Raw genomic sequence first — 16,607 nt, 5'->3', positions numbered from 1 at the left:
AATCTTCAGGGTTTAATACTAAACTATACTATATTTTAAAGTATATAAACATGGGAATCTTTTTCACATTTAGAAAAAAAATGAATAATGAATACATTTCAGAGTAAGCAAAATCATGAGAAGACGTAAATTTTAAACCTTACCCACAAATTGAAAACAAATCTAGAATACAAAGGAATTTGTCAAATCAAGTTTGAAAACTTACTGAATCAAGAAGCTGGGATTCAGTAGTGAGATCTCTGTCTCTTAGTACTGAAAAACAAACAAAATTTTTTTTAACTTTTTAAAGAATATTCTCACAGTCAAGGGTTGTTAGAAAATAGAAAAAGCCTAGAAATATATGTAAAGTGCCACATATTAAATTTTAAGGCAAAAATACAGGTAATTTTTTGCTACTACTTTTTTTTTTGTCTTGTTTTGCATGGGCAGGCTCCGGAAATTGAACCCAGGTCTCCAGTATGGCAGGCGAGAATTCTGCCACTGAGCCACTGTTGCACCACCCATGACTTTACTTTTTTTTTTTTGCATGGGCAGGCACCAGGAATTGAACCCAGGTCTCTGGCACGGCAGGCGAGAACTCTGCCAGTGAGCCACCATGGCCCACCCCACAACTTTTTTTTACGTGTAGTCAAATTTCTTAGTAATTTTTAATCCTAAAAGAGTCTCCTGCAAACAAATCTCATGCTTGTAATGTTAGAGATACCTAAAAAAATAAAGGCCGGATGAAGAACACAGAGAACATTAAATGCTGGTCAATATTACACTGTTTTACTTAGCCTCAGTTTCCAGACAGACCAGCACCATGGAGTAACATATGAAAACAGTAGCTGAAACTGTCATACATTATCTTATAACAAAAATACAAGAGTCATTTCCTACTGCAGAACAATTACAATAAAATAGATAGGAAAAATAGGGCATTTTAAAGAAAGGTTTGGTGATATATGTTGAAAGGAGGATGCCTAAAATAATTTTAGGGAATTTTTCTAATTCTAAGTCTTCACAAACAGTGGAGGATCCCAAATAGTTAGGTTTAACGTAAAATGGTTCTTACATCCAACTTGGATTGGTATCTTGGGTTAATAGAAATTTAATTTTATTTAATAGAAACAGTTGATTTCTATTAGGTGTTCCTAATGGAGCAAAGATTACTACATCAAAAACTAATTCTTATAAGATATATTCTGTGGATATGTAATTCTTCAACCTTGATCCTTAGAAACTGGTATTCATAAGCATTTAGAACATCTATGCCTTTGCCTATGTTAGCTTATTAAACAAAGCCTCATTTAAATATATTAAAAAGATCTCACCTGATTGACATAAAGAAATTTTAATTTCTTCTTCCTGTGATGTGTTATTTTGTAATAGTATAAGTTTTTCAGGGCTACTCATCAAAACATCCTGTGCTATGATTGAAGAATTCAGTTCCATTCCCTCTATGACATCTGAAATTTCTTCTTTTTTTTTAGTATTATTATATGCCATTTCACCAGCAAGTAGCTGCAAATTCATTCTTTCACTGGGCAAACAATCCATCTCAGAGTTTATCTTATTTGCTTTCTAGAAGTCAACAACAGTATTATATTTAATTACCAAAAATTGGGGCAAATAGAAAAAGTCCTATTGTACCCAAAATAATAAAAACAGAAGGCTGGGCGGGCCGCGGTGGCTCAGCGGGCAAAGTGCTTGCCTGCCATGCCGGAGGACCTCGGTTCGATTCCCGGCCCCAGCCCATGTAAAAAACAAACAAACAAACAAAATACAATAAAACAAGAAAATGTTTAAAGATGTTTCCCTTTCTTCCTTCCTTCCTTCCATCCTTCCTTCCTTCTCTCTGTCTTTCCTTCCCTTCCTCCCTCTCTCTTAAAAAAAAAAAAAAAAAAAACAAAAAAAAAACAGAAGGCTGACATTTTAAACAGGCTAAAGGACATTGTAAATCCTACCATTCTTACTTCCTGAATAGTTAGCTCAGATAATATTTTGGAAATAGTATGACTCAAAGAAAGTTTTTCAGTGATTATATATACTCCAGCTCAGGAGTTGATAAACACTTTCTGTAAAGGCCAGATAATAAATGCTTTAAGCTTTGAGAGTCATAAGGTCTCTATCATAACTACTCAATTCTGACAGTACATTGTGAAGGCAGTCAGAGACAGTATGTATATAAACAAACATGACTGTTCTAACAACACTTTATTTACAAGAGTAGAGATCATAGTTTGCTGGCCTCTTCTTGTTCACTGGCTCCTATTCATTTTGATGTGAGGTAAAGAATAGAAAATGGCATTGTGGTTTCAAATGAGACAAATGACTTTGAAACAAGAACTACTACTCTGTATGACTGACTTAGATTTCCAATGGAGTTACTACGGGCATACATTACTTTACTGAGTTTCATTTTATTGTACTATACAGATATTGCATTTTTACAAATTGGAGGTTTGTGGCAAATCTGTGTTGAGCAAGTCTTTTGGTGTCATTTTTCCAACAGTATGTGCTCACTCTGTGTCACATTTTGATTAAGGCATGTACATTGGATTTTTTAGACATAATTGCTACCACAAACTTAACAAACAGCATAGCATAAGCATAACTTTTATATGCCCTGCAAAACCAACATTTTCATGTGACTCATTTTGTTGCAATATTTACTTCTTCGTGGTGGTCGGGAACTGAATCCACAATATTCTCCACATATGCTTGTTATATAATAATGTAGATAATATACATTATGCATATATGCATTGGAATAGGACTTACATGGTTTACTTCAATTAAATCTTGAAATCCAGGACATAGGGCATCAGGAGACCGGGCATCTTCTACTACACTGTTCCTTACAAATAAAAAAAATCAGCATGGAATTATATTCCATTAGTTAAATGTACTGCTATCTTTGATTTGTAATTTGAGTCTATGCTTTTTCTTTGTCCTTGTATTTTTTTTAACTTTTTTATTGTAAAATATAGCATATATACAAAGCAAAGAAAGAAAAAGCAATAATTTTCAAAGCACACTTTAACAAGTAATTACATGACAAGATCCCAGAGTTTGTCATGTGCTACATTACACCGGCTCAGATTTTTCTTTCTTGCTGCTCCGAAACACTGGAAGCTAGAAGGAATATTAATATGGTGATCAGTCATTATTCTCATTTGTTAAATCCTATTTTCTCTGTTATACCTCCTTTCTTTTCCTTTAATCCCTCTCTCAATTTATAGGGCTCTTTAGGCAATGCCCATTCTGACTTTATGTTGAGAAGGGTGTCAACACTAAAGGATTAGAGGGATGTAATCAATTGATAATCTTGGAGAGGCTGGTCCATCTAGGTTTCAGATTTATCTGACCTAGGAACCCTCTGAGAGTTATAGGTTCCAGGAAGGCAAACTTAGTGGATGAAACCTTTATAGATTCTTAGTTCAAGTCATAGGCATTCTTAAGAGTCAACAGGACTGATGTTGGTTGGGGTTTAGCAAACCATGGCAATTAGCACTATCCTACTGAAGTTTGCATAAGAGTCGTCTCCAGAATAGTCTCTTGACTCTATCTGATCTCTCGGCCACTGAAGTCTTACGGTATTACATTTCTTTTCCCCTTTTGGTCAGGAAACATTGTCAATTCCATGGTACCAGGGCTCGTGAGTCTATTCTTCATGGAGGGAATTAGTTTAGAGAATGGGTCAAAGATGGAGCCTGATCCCAAATCAGGCCTGATTTAAAAAGACTTTTGGATTCTAGCTATTGCAGGATGGCCTTACAAACTAAATGCTATTTTTGCTCATGAGCCTGTTACCATGGTAGCCAGTTAAGCTAATGTAGATTCAGAAGCTCTGAATATCAAACAAATCCAGGTCCCACACTAGGGAAAGGTCAGGGGGAAGGTGACTTCTGAGAGTGTGGAAGCAACATTTCAATAATTGTTTAACTGGAGTTGGCTACATTTACATACAAATTATAAAGCAATGTATTCTAATCCTGAGGTTCTTAATTTGTATTTTATTGGAAATATCTGTTTCAACTTCCTCCAAGTTCATATATATATAAACACACAGTATTTTTCGAGCTTTCTTTCAGCTTCACGTTGCCTTAATTTCACAAAGTTGTTTATTTATAAGATGCTTTCTCTTTTTTTTTGAATTTTTTTTTAAACATACAAACATGAACATTCTTACCATATGATCATTCCATCCTTGGTATATAATCAATAACTCACAATATCATCACATAGTTGTATATTCATTACCATGATCATTTCTTAGAACATTTGCATCAATTCAGAAAAAGAAAGAAAAAGAAAAAGAAAAAAACTCATACATACCATACGCCTTACCCCTCCCTCTAATTGATTGTTAGTATTTCCATCTACCCAATATATTTTAGCCTTTGTTTCCCCTATTTTTTTCTTTACCCCTATAAGATGCTTTCGTTCAGGACTATTTTTAGAAATTGTATAAAAATGTTTAAATGAGTATTTTCAAAATTACCACTCAAAAGCAATTAGGGATCTGGTTAGTGCCAGATAATAAACTATAGACTAATAAACTATAGACTATAAATTTCTTGCATTTAAGTCATGACAATAAATTGATATTTTATAATCCACAGGTTTCTAGAACACTTAAATATTTTAGCCTCCATAGAGGCTAAATATACTTTGGTTATTCCTAAAAATTTAAAAATGTTAAACTCATTTCATGAAGTATTTATGTGTTTAAAAATAACAACTTTAATTTGCTTTCTCGTTTCTAATTCATGGGGTGTTCCTTATTTTTTTGATAGCCCTGTTTGCTGCTACGGCTGAGTATTCAATGCAGTCCCATTGAAAGATTACTAATAGATCCTAACAGTCTAGTTTTGACTCTAGATTATAATGATTTTTTTCCACCCACTTAAAAGTATTTCCTTTCCTATCCATATCTCCAGTGCATTTATTTTCCATGGACAGGGGAGATTTTGATGCATTTGAGAGGGGCAGTACTGTGTAGTAGAAATAATACAAGCAGTGATAAGTTTTACCAATTATATAAATTGAATTTGGGTGTGTTATTAACTTAAAACCTCAGTTTTCACACTTGAAAAATGAGGATTTAGTACCTACCCCACAGGGTTGTTATGAGGGTTAAATAAGATGACACATGTTAAGGACTTAGAACCATGTCTAGTTCATAACAGTTATGCAGTACACATTAGCTCCTCCTTCTGTATGTTCTGCCATCTGTCAAGACCTCAGTCTCAAGGTACTTGCTATGAAGCCTGGTATAAAAGTATGTACTTATCAATGACTCTGTAAGGGAGGTATCAATACTTCTACCTCATAGATGATAAAACTGAAGTTTCATAGCTAGTAAGTCAGTGAGCTGATTTTCAGCTCAGATCTGTTGAGTACCAAGGTCTATTTTAGCACCAAAGGATACCATTTTCTTTTTAGTTCTGCAGAATTTACTTTGTCTGTCTAAATATGATTATTTACTAACCAGAAATCTTAAAGCCTCAGTTTCTTCATTCATAAAATGGAAGTACTGTCTATATGTTACAGTCATGGTGAAATGATTTAAATATGTCTCGCACATTTTATTAGCATAACAATCCAAAATGGTACTTAATTTCAGAATATGTTAAACTTTTCTTAAAGAGTGCATTTATTTTGTTTTACATTCAAAGGGAGCATTATTTTTCTTTTTATTTTTTTCATTATATAATTGTATACTTATCATCAAAATCAACTTTTTTTTCCTTTTTTTGTGAAAAATAACATATATACCAAAAAGCAATAAATTTCAAAGTACATCGCAACAATTAGTTGTAGAACAGATTTCAGAGTTTGGTATGGGTTAACAATTCTCCAATTTTAAGTTTTTACTTGTAGCTGCTCTAAGATACTAGAGACTAAAAGAAATCTCAATATAATTATTCAGCAATCATACTCTTTGTTAAACCCTACCTTCAGCATACTGTTAAACTTTTAATAACATATTGAAGAAATACCTGTTTTCAGTAGTATTTGAAAACAAAATCTTATCAACAGGGTGTTTGCTTTTGGTAGACTGAGGATCAGGATTCTTTGGTGATGTAGGTTGAATTAGAAGGCCCATCTCAGCCTTGCTCTGAGACACAGCTTTGCTGACAGATTTAGGAGTTCTAAGTCCTTGAGAAAGATGCTCAGAAGAGATAGAAAGTCCTAAAAGATGAGAGAAATCACTTCAACACCAAAAAATTTCTTTCATTTACTTTTCATTATAACAAGGAAGATGGGACAAATTCTTCCAATTGGCTACTTTCTCCTGTGAAATGATGTTTGTTCAAGTCAAATGCCTGGGATTTTCAGTTAAAGACAATATTGAACACATGTATTAGACTCTGCTTCCCTTTGACATCTTGCTACTATAACATTAACAGATAATCTTAAAAGGCAGAAATCTACAAGGACAAAAGAAGAGACAAGAAAATTTTACAAACTTTAATATAGATGGATGAGAGATTTATTACTTAGTAAATGTAAGAAAACTAATCGTAAGCCACCAGTTAAGAAAGGATGAGAAATAATCCAATTTATACCACAAAACTCTAAAGAAATTGGTGGCCCCAAGTAACTAGAAGTGGAGATGTTTAGAGGACACAGAAGGAGTACTATATGGAAAATAAGGGGATTAAGTGAGTGAGCATTTACAAATGAACTGTTGAGACTCTCAGTTTTCTTCCCTGCATGGCTCATACCTTCCAGAAAGCAGATTGTGAAAATCTTCTTTGGGGAATCTAACTACTCCATAAAAAAATGCTTTAATACAGTGATGTTTAAGTTCCCAGTATAATGGGCCAGCTAAATCACCCCACAGTAAGGGCCTACCCATGTGCACGGAACTTCTGGTCAGCATCTTAGCACCCTATTCCTAACCAGGAGCAGGCAGTGAAGGATAACGAAGCACCTGAGGAGAGCCTCTAACACAAGAAATGGGTACCAAAAGCAAACACATGAAAGTATCTTGGAACAAATACTGACTATATAGGGGGAAGAAAACATAAAAACTATAAATAATAGATTCAGAAAGATGAGATACTGCAGCATATAACCAACAATTATAGAACGTTATTAAAAAACATTCAGAGAACAAGAAAGGGTTCCCGTGAATTAAAAGCATAATAGCCAACATGAAAGTTGAAGAAAACTTCCAAAAGTAGAAGGAAATAACAAACACAGGGAAAAGCTTAAAAAACAGACTCTGCTTACTAGGAGAATACATATTTGCAAAAGAAAGATTAGAGAAAACTGAAAGTAAACCAAAGGAATAGCTCAAGAAAAATTCTGCACCCTGTCTAGAGATATGGTGGTAAACAATACAAGACTCCATTAAGATTTGAAAATGGTCACCTCTAGGGAATGGAAAATCGGATGAGAGGGGCTCCTTGCACGACTACTCTTTGTAACAAGCCTCATATAAATTGTACACTCTATAACTAAAAAAATCTTAAAAGATCAATTTATTATCATAAACCTTAATCTCTCTCTCCATATGGGATAAGTTGGGTACATGAAAGTAGTGACAAGGTTGGGGCTGTAGAAACCACTAGGATTCCTGGGAAGTAAAGAGCCATGCTATTAGCAGTAGGGAGATTTCTGATATGCAAGGAATGCAGTTGCTAAGGGTAAAAGAAACCAAAATTGTACCAGATGTGATACCTAACATGACAAGATGATGCATTTACATTTTAATATAAACATTAGAAAGCAGATATTAGACCAGCAACTCAGGGTTATTTTTTTATTTTTTAGCTCAGGGTTATTTTCAGGACACAGTTTAAAAATGGGGAGAAAACAGCCTATCAGCTTATTGGTAGTTGAAGAGGAACTGGCCCCTTTATTCTTCAAAATAAATATGTAGCACTTAAAGAAATATCTACCAAGATTTGAAGCACAGATTACTTCAACTATTACCTCTCATTCTTTTAAAAATTTTTTTAGTCGTATAATATAACATATTTACCAAGCAAAGAAAGAAATAAGCAATAGTTTTCAAAGCACTCTTCAACAAGTAGTTACAGGACAGATTCCAGAGTCTGTCATGGGCTACCAAACAATCCTCTCAGATTTCTCCTTCTAGCTGCTCCAGAATATTAGGAGGCTAGAAGGAATAAGTACCTTTTTTTTTTTATCATCACAATTAACTTCTTTTGTGAAACGTATCATATATACAAAAAAGCAGTAAATTTCAAAGCACAGCACCACAGTTAGTTGTAGAACATATTTCAGAGTTTGGCATGGGTTACAATTTCACAATTTTAGGTTTTTACTTCTAGCTGCTCTAAGATACTGGAGACTAAAGGGGAAATCAGTGTAATGATTCAGCAATCATATTCATTTGTTAAATCCTATCTTCTCTGCATAAGTCCACCATCACCTTCGATCTTTCTATCCCTCTCTGTTGGGGTATTTGGGCTATGGCCATTCTAACTTTTTCATGTTGGAAGGGTCTTTCAATAACATGGGGTAGGGAGATGGAATTATTTGATGTTCTGGAGAGGCTGGGCTCTCTAAGTTTCAGGACTTATCTGGTCCTAGGACCCATCTGGAGGTCGTAGGTTTCTGGAAAGTGACACTACTGCATGGAACTCTTGTGGAATCTTATAAGTTGCCTTAGGTGTTCTTTAGGATTGGCTGGAATGGTCCTGGTTGGGGGTTGGCAGGTTATGATAGGTAGCAAGGTCTAACTGAAGCTTGCGTAACAGTAACTTCCTGAGGAGCCTCCCAACTCTATTTGAACTCTCTCTGCCACGGATGCTTTATTAGTTATACTTCTTTTTCCCCTTTCGGCCAGAATGGAATTGTTGATTCCACAGTGCCAGGGCCAGACTCATCCCTGGGAGTCATCTCCCACACCGTTAGGGAGACTTTCACTCCTGGATGTCAAGTCCCATGTAGCGGGGGTGGGCAACGATTTTACTTGCAGAGTTGGGCTTAGAGAGGGTATATTACTTCTCATTTTATGGCTTATAAATAAATAATCTCAATATAGATTTATCTACCTTCCATTAAGCTTCATTTTAAAACAAAGTTAGAGAAATATGATGGCTTGACTGCTAAGTCCCCTTTGCATCTCAAATTCTAACCCAACTTCTAACTCTGTGACCTGGAGAAAACCACTTCTCATGCTTCCATCATTTCCCTTAACTCTCGGGACACTGTGACCTACCTCACAGGACTATAAGGTCAAGTGGTAAAAACAGATATGAAATCACTTAGAAAATACAAAAGCTATTTTAGAACATATATTACACTTAAAGCAATCTGACCATCCCATCAAAATGTGATTTGTATGTGTGTTTGTGAACAAGTACACAGTTCATTTTCTAATAGTCACAGAAAGCTTATAGACCTGCATGTAAAAACTATCTTTAATCTCTTATATACAGTCTCTTGTCTACCCCAAATATTTCCCTTAAATTGTCTCAGCAAGAAAACTAACCTGAAAATGATTTAACTGGACTTTCAATTCTAAAAAATCCAGCATCAAACACTATTTTATCAACTTCCTTTGGTATTAAAGAGGTTGCTGCTTCAGCATGTTCTTCCTGTTTAATTCTGTCTCTCATTGCATTTTTTATGGCAGCTAGGCGATTTCTAGCTGCAATTCTTCCACCATCATCTTTTTTGGGTTTATTTGCTATACCAGAGATGACTTTTTTCTGCAAAGAGATATTATGACATTTATTAAAGCTGTTCACTACAATTTTATGAGAAAAGCAAATAAAACATACATTAAATATTTCACATTCATGAAATATGTATCAATTTCCTGGTATGTGCTTAAAATTATGTGAATAAAAAGATAAAAAAGATAAAATTCCTGCCTTCAAGGAGTTTATAGCTTAGTGTAGGAGCCAGACAAGGACAATAGGTAAGATAAATATTGAGTCAGAGATAAATTCAGAGGACTATGGGAAAATACAAAGATGGCACCTAAATCAATCTTCAGAGCACTGTGAAAGGATTATAGAAAATATATATAAGCTAAAACCACAGTTAGTAAGGTTAAAATATGAAGTGAGGAAAGGGGAGGGTTGATGGACTAGGTAGAGCGAATAGCCTATTTGAAAAATTACAAGTGAAAGAAAGCACAGAGGAGTTGGTAAGAGATAGCAGTTGCCCTTGCATGTAACTGTTCTGAGGGGTTACATTTATATAGAGGACAAAGGAATAGAGAGCTGTTGATGATTTTTAAGCAAGAGATTAACATAATTGGATTTGTGTTTTGGAAAGATCACTCTGGTTACAGCCTGGTGAATGGACTGGAGAGTTACAATCCAGTTCGGAAGAAGATAGCTGCAATGAATAGTGGGAAAAGACAGTGGTAATAAGAGTAAGGAGAAAGAAATGGAAAAAAGTGAACAGATTTAAGAAAAATTTAAGAGGTAGTATTGATAATTAGTGATCTACTGGATGTGTGTGGGACAGACAGGGCAAAATAGAGAAAGAAAAGGACCAAAGAAGATATCCAGGTTTTTAGTTTGGATACCTGTGGGACAGTCATACCATTCACTGAGATAGGTGTTGGTGTATGTAAAGATGATTTCAGTTAGGGATATATTGATTTTAAGATACAGTGAACTGGTGGTGACTGCACCCAGCCCCAGCCAGCGCCATCAAAATTGGACCCACAAAGGTGGTATCAGACAGCAGGGGTGACAGCCCTTCTGCTGACCCCAGTGATGATGGCGATGTTTCATGACAGGGTGGAGAGCAAGCTGAAGACTTGGAGACATATTTCTACCCCTGTCCACGTGGGGATAATTTCTCTATCACTGAAGAAGAGCTAGAGAAAGGGGAAGATGTGGCAACGTGTCCTCGCTGCTCTCTCATTATAAAAGTGATTTATGACAAAGATCAGTATATATGTGCAGAAACAATCCCAGCACCTTTCACCTACAAAGAATTAGTTAAATGCTGAGGAAGGGTTTAAGAATTCAAATTTCAATTGAGCCAAGATGAAAAAATCAAATACAAAGTTACAGATCTCTTCACAAGGACAATTTTTTTTGTGGCTGTTTTGTTACAGAGTGTGGAATCCTTCCATTAACTGCCACATTCACCTTCAATTAAAGAAGCAAGTCACAACTTGACATACCTGGATTTCATGCATAAAACTTGAATTCCAAGTGTTCTTAATTTTTCATCTAATTTTTTAAAAAAGATAATTTCAAAGCAATACTTTTTACCCTTCAGTTTTATGATTTTTATATCATAAACCTGATTACTTACTTCTATATCTTAAAATCATCTATCTCAAAGTCATTAGTATTCCTTGATAGAAAAAAAAAGTTGTGTTTTTTACTTGATTATCAATATTATTAAAATTAGCCCTTCCTTTGAAATTTAACATCAACTTTACTACTCTACACTTGGAACCAGTGACTGTTCAGATTAACAGTTCAGGATACATGATGACTTCTACCGGAATGAGCTGTCCCAAATTCAAATGTTGTTGCTTTTGTAGCTACTGATATGATGTCAGCTCTTTCTGCTGATGTTGAATTTCAAACAAAAACAGATACACTTAACAGAGGTCTATTATGAGCACAGAAAAATGGAAAGAAAAGTTGCCAACGTTGAAATATCCCAGCAGAAAAGAAGCATAAATAGCACTGGCAATCAGCGATCTGTGATAAACTGCAATAGTAGGAATCATTTTGTTTCCAAAGCAACTGAATCACTAAATATGTTTGTGAACTACAAAAAAAAAAAAAAACAAAAAAACATTGGAATCCAATCCACTGTGAAACAGAAAGTAAACCAGGGTCGTTTTAGATATGATTAGAGTCCTGTTTGATATATGTTCCTTATTTATCCCAACAGACATATCTGGAGTCTTTCTAAGAACCCATTTGTGGCCCAGGCTCTGCTTCTAATTAGTAATCTTTGAGAATGCCAGTGGATTCCTTATCTGAACAATTAGGTGGCTGGATCAGATGATTTCTTAACTGTCAGTTCTATAATGTCAGGTTTGGGAGCTTGTAGGAACTGAAATGGTATCTGAAAACTTCATAAACTCAAACTCTCTAAATCATGAATTACAGGGAATGAGATTCTCTTCTTCAAAAACTTGATGTCACCATACTTTAAAATTTTAAATTATGAAGACAGCTGTTCAAATGATTTTACATACATTTTAGTATATACCTCCAGAAAGAAACATTTTTTTTTTAAACACCCAGCATTTTTGGTAACTTTACATATTAATTTATTACCAGGATAAACTATTAGCATGCTAAAGTCATATAATTAAAAAAAAAGATTCAGTGAATTAAAATATGTAGAATTGAGCTCAGCACTCAGTGTGGTTTGAAATATAGATTTGGGAATCACCACGGGGTAAACAAGACTGCACAGAAGAATTTCGAACATCACAAACATTTTAAAAGGATAAATGGAAAAACCAGACACTTGCAAACATGACTGAAGAATGGGCTAAGATCTTGGAGGAAAACTCAGTAGAATATAATTTTAAGAAGGAAAGAATGAACCCTAATAAATAGGGAGAATAGTTATATCTTATAAATAAGTGTCTCATGACTTCAGCAACTAAATAGATCAATATCCTTGGTGATAACTTTTCCAGAGGCACAGGAAGGGGTGAAGATGAATTATAATGAGTTGCAGAGATAAAACAAACCAAAATAGTAAATAGTAAAACTAGAGTACACACAACTTTTTAAGGGAGCTTTTGATTGGGAGAAAGAAACAGAACAGGAGTATAGATAACTGACTGCAGATGTGAATGTCACACTTAAAAAAAAAATGTACACATAAGACACTTAAATATGTCTAAAAACTGACAGAAAGGAACAGGGAAGGAAAAAAAACAAGGAAATTAATGGAATGAAGTCAATGAAGAGAAATAAAATAAGAAGGCTACGGTATATGTAAAAGGTTAGATTTATTTTATTTGTTCAATAATCTTAATAGCCTATAAAATAAAGTAGGAGGAGAGAGACACCCGGTGCTAAGGGGCAAAATTGCAAGGCTCTGATACATTGCGACACTGATCCTGCCATCATTTGTATCACTGATGATATTAATGCTTCCAGGGACTAAGTATTCAACAAAAAAATACCCCCAGCAGCTTCCTTTCATGTTTAGGAGACTTGAAATTCATTCAAGCAATTCATAATTATTGTACTTATGGTCCTTGAAATGGGACGATTTCATTAGGAAAATTTTATAAGGTTCTTTAACACCGTAATCTCCTAAAATAGGATTCAAAGAGTTTTTATTTGGATTGCATGACATAAAACGCCAATCTAGAAAACCTTATTTTATAACTACAGGTATTTTACAAATTCATAAAGAAAAACTGACAATACTCCAACATATCTTGAAAAGTGTCCATCTAAACCAAAACCTCTGAGTTCAAAATATTACTGAAAGAAAATGTTTATTATTTTTAATATTCAATGTTTTAAATTTTTTATTAGAAATGATAAGAATGGAATTTATCATGTTAAAGCAAATTTTATAGGAGAAAGTAACAGGAAATTTTACAAGACAAATTATAGGGAAAAAGACATTCCTCCTTTCTATTAAAAAATTCTTTCGTTTCTAAATATATCATACAAACTAGTGGTGGCATTGCCTACTAGTTAGAAGTATAAATTCTGGAATGAGAAAGCCTGATCTGAAGTCCAGTTCTACCTCAGACTGCTCACCTGTACCTATCTCATAGGACTGTTGTGAGGATTAAATGAGTTAATATATGGAAAGTACTTGGAATAGTATTTGAAACAGACTAAGCACTATATAAATTATCAACTACGACTATTCCTATTAAAACAAAATCTTCAATACAGTTTAAAGAATAAAACAAACACCCATCTGGTACATATGATTTAACTTAGAAGCCTCGCAGATGCCACAACTCAGTCACAGACATTACCTTCTTCCTTCCAGAAATAACCACCCTAAATTTTGTGTTGATCATTTCCTAACTTTCTTCAAAAGGCAATCAGGATATCTGAGTAATATATGGAAGCTGCTTTGTGAAATGATGAAAATTGTGAAGGAAAATGTTTTATAAAGATTAAAAGCAAAAACTAATTAAAGTAGAAGAGCCTATAACAGGAACTTGAACATAAAACCCACAAACTTACCCGTAAGACTTTTTTGCTTGTATTATTGCTTTGCCATCCAGATTCTTCAAGTTTGCTCAAATTGTTAAATTTTTTGTTTACATCATCTATCTATTAATAAATAAAGCATATATTTATCAAACTAACGCTAACCAAATAAAGTTAAACCGATGAAAAGAAGCTTCAAAAACAATATCAAAATTGTGGCTCAGAACTGGTGACAGAAAAAATTAGACACATTCCAATTTATATTCAAAACAAAAATTTCTACGGTAAAACCGTTTATTGATGTTGTTGGTCTTATAAACCTCCCAAATCTACATGTAAGAGGTAATAGATGAGTAATACTCCTGAATCACTTTTAATCCATAAAATGGTATGATACCTTAAATATTTTCCCCCTTTAATCAAACAATGTGAAAACAATCTAATTTTAAAAGATTCAAATAATACACTTATTCATATACATAACAGGATGGAAGTGTCTGATCTCCACCCTTATGCCATTTCCAGTTCCCTTCAAAGTAACCACTGTAAACAGTTTCATAAACGTGCTCTGAGTCCCCTTACTATGTATTTATACACATGCATTCTCTCAGTTTCTCTTAAAACAATGCAAATATCAGAAGGACTCAAGATATATATACCCATAGGAACTGAAACCAGGGACTTGAACACTTAACAATTTGTACACCAATGTCCGTAGCAGCATTATTCACAAATGTCGAAGGGTGGAAGCAACCCAAATGTCCAACAACAGATAAATGGATAAACAAAATGTAGTTTAGTCATAAAATGAATTATAATTCAACAATAATAAGGAATGAAGTACAAATACATGCTACAACATGGATGACTCTCAAATACATCATGTACGTGAAATACAGTAGATGCAAAAGACCATATACTGTATGATTCTATTGTTATAAAATGTCCAAAAAAGGCAAATCTACAGAAACAGTAAGTAGACTAGTGGTTGCCTGGGGCTGGAAGTGGGAATGGAGAGTGACTGCAAACAAGCCCAAAGGAACTTTTTGGGATGATGAAAACGTTCTAAAATTGGATTGTAGTGATGGTTGCACAGCTCTGTAAATTTACTAAAAATTAACGAACTGAACACTTCAAATAGGCAAATTTTATGATATATAATTATAGCACAATAAAACTCTAAAAAAAAAAGACCTCAGAAGCTGCCTTGAAGAGGTGCCAACTGGCCAAAGCTGGGAAATGTGTATCAATAAAGACGCAATTTAAACATATCAAATATCTTTAAACCCATAAATTAGCAAACCAGCTCATTATAATGAAAACTGGTAAATACATAAAAATTAGTCATAATGTAATGTTTATATTACTATGACTACACGAACATTATCATATCTAGTCTATATGATTACTGAGATTATTATGCTTACTTCTTCTAAACCTCATAATTGTTTGCTTTCTATTTGCTCAGTTTTTTATGTACCTATCATCAATTCAGCTCTAAACTCTCTTCAATAAGTACAAATCTCTTCTTTTTAAATTAAAAACAAAATAAAGAAGTAATGTATCCAGTTCAGCTTCACAGAGAGATATCTTCCAGAGCCTTGGGACCTCTATTCCAAACGAAACTACTGCTTCCTAAATGTACTCACAGCTGTCATCTCTCAGACTCCTTTATTCACTATCAGTAATGACTGCCTAAGCCCCTTTCTGGGGATGGATCCCACCTCCTCCCCGCTTCTTGGCTTATTCCATCATTTTTGTGAGGTATATTCTCAGCTTCCTAAGAAAGGGTAAATGGGAGGTAAAATTTGAGACCTAGTATGTCTGAAAAATGTCTTTTCTATCTTCACACTTGGTTGGGTATAGAATTCCAGGTTGGACATTACTTTCCCTCAGAATTTTGAGGGCATTGTTCTCTCAGCTTTCGGTATTTCTGCTGAGAAGTCCAAAACTATTCTGATTCTTGAACCCTAGAAAAAAACTTATTTCTTTCTGTATGCTTCTAGATCTTCTCTTCATCCCAAGAGTTGTGCAATTATATTTAAAGATGTTGCTCATGGGATCTACTCTAATTCACAATGCTAGGCACTCCAAGGGTCCCTTCATCTAGAATTCATGCTCTCCAGTTCTGGGAAAATTTTTTGAACCATTTCATCGATCATTTCTACCCCACTCTTTTATTTGTTTTCTTTCCCCCAAATTCCTATTATTTGGATTTTACACTTCTTGGACTGGTCAACTTAGTTATCTGATCTAGTTGCCCTTATTTTACATCTTTTTCTGTTTTATGTTGAATATTGTATTTCTTTCTTCTTATTTAATAGTTAAACTGCCTAATATCTTTGAGAATATTAGTACTGGCTTTTAAAAGTTCTTTTTTTCCTTCCATTAACCCCATTCCCTCCATCCAAATAGCTTTCTTCCTGTAAGCTTGTTTTTGTGTCTTTTTTTTCTTAGGTTTGAGGCCTTCATCAACTGGCTAATGGTTTTTTTTTGGGGGGG

General features: G+C 34.3%; 1 protein-coding gene and 1 pseudogene across 4 annotated transcripts in view; one reads left to right on the top strand and one right to left on the bottom strand.

Moving 5' to 3' along the window:
* DLGAP5 (DLG associated protein 5) overlaps positions 1-16,607 on the bottom strand; it is a 72,113-nt gene that overhangs the window by 2,792 nt on the left and 52,714 nt on the right. For 3 of the 4 annotated variants that reach the window (XM_077122570.1, XM_077122573.1, XM_077122571.1), the window contains exons 13-18: positions 14,139-14,228; positions 9,461-9,680; positions 5,988-6,180; positions 2,764-2,839; positions 1,314-1,563; positions 206-252 (exon numbers count right to left, since the gene is read on the bottom strand). In XM_077122570.1, the coding sequence (XP_076978685.1) occupies positions 206-252; positions 1,314-1,563; positions 2,764-2,839; positions 5,988-6,180; positions 9,461-9,680; positions 14,139-14,228 (876 nt within the window). The remainder of the gene's footprint in view (positions 1-205; positions 253-1,313; positions 1,564-2,763; positions 2,840-5,987; positions 6,181-9,460; positions 9,681-14,138; positions 14,229-16,607) is intronic. The other variant, XM_077122572.1, reaches the window with a different exon arrangement.
* On the top strand, positions 10,707-10,942 carry LOC143651214 (diphthamide biosynthesis protein 3-like; annotated as a pseudogene).

Source organism: Tamandua tetradactyla, chromosome 12 (assembly GCF_023851605.1).
Source record: "Tamandua tetradactyla isolate mTamTet1 chromosome 12, mTamTet1.pri, whole genome shotgun sequence".
Lineage (NCBI taxonomy): Eukaryota > Metazoa > Chordata > Mammalia > Pilosa > Myrmecophagidae > Tamandua > Tamandua tetradactyla.
This window is presented reverse-complemented; position numbering and strand designations above follow the sequence as displayed.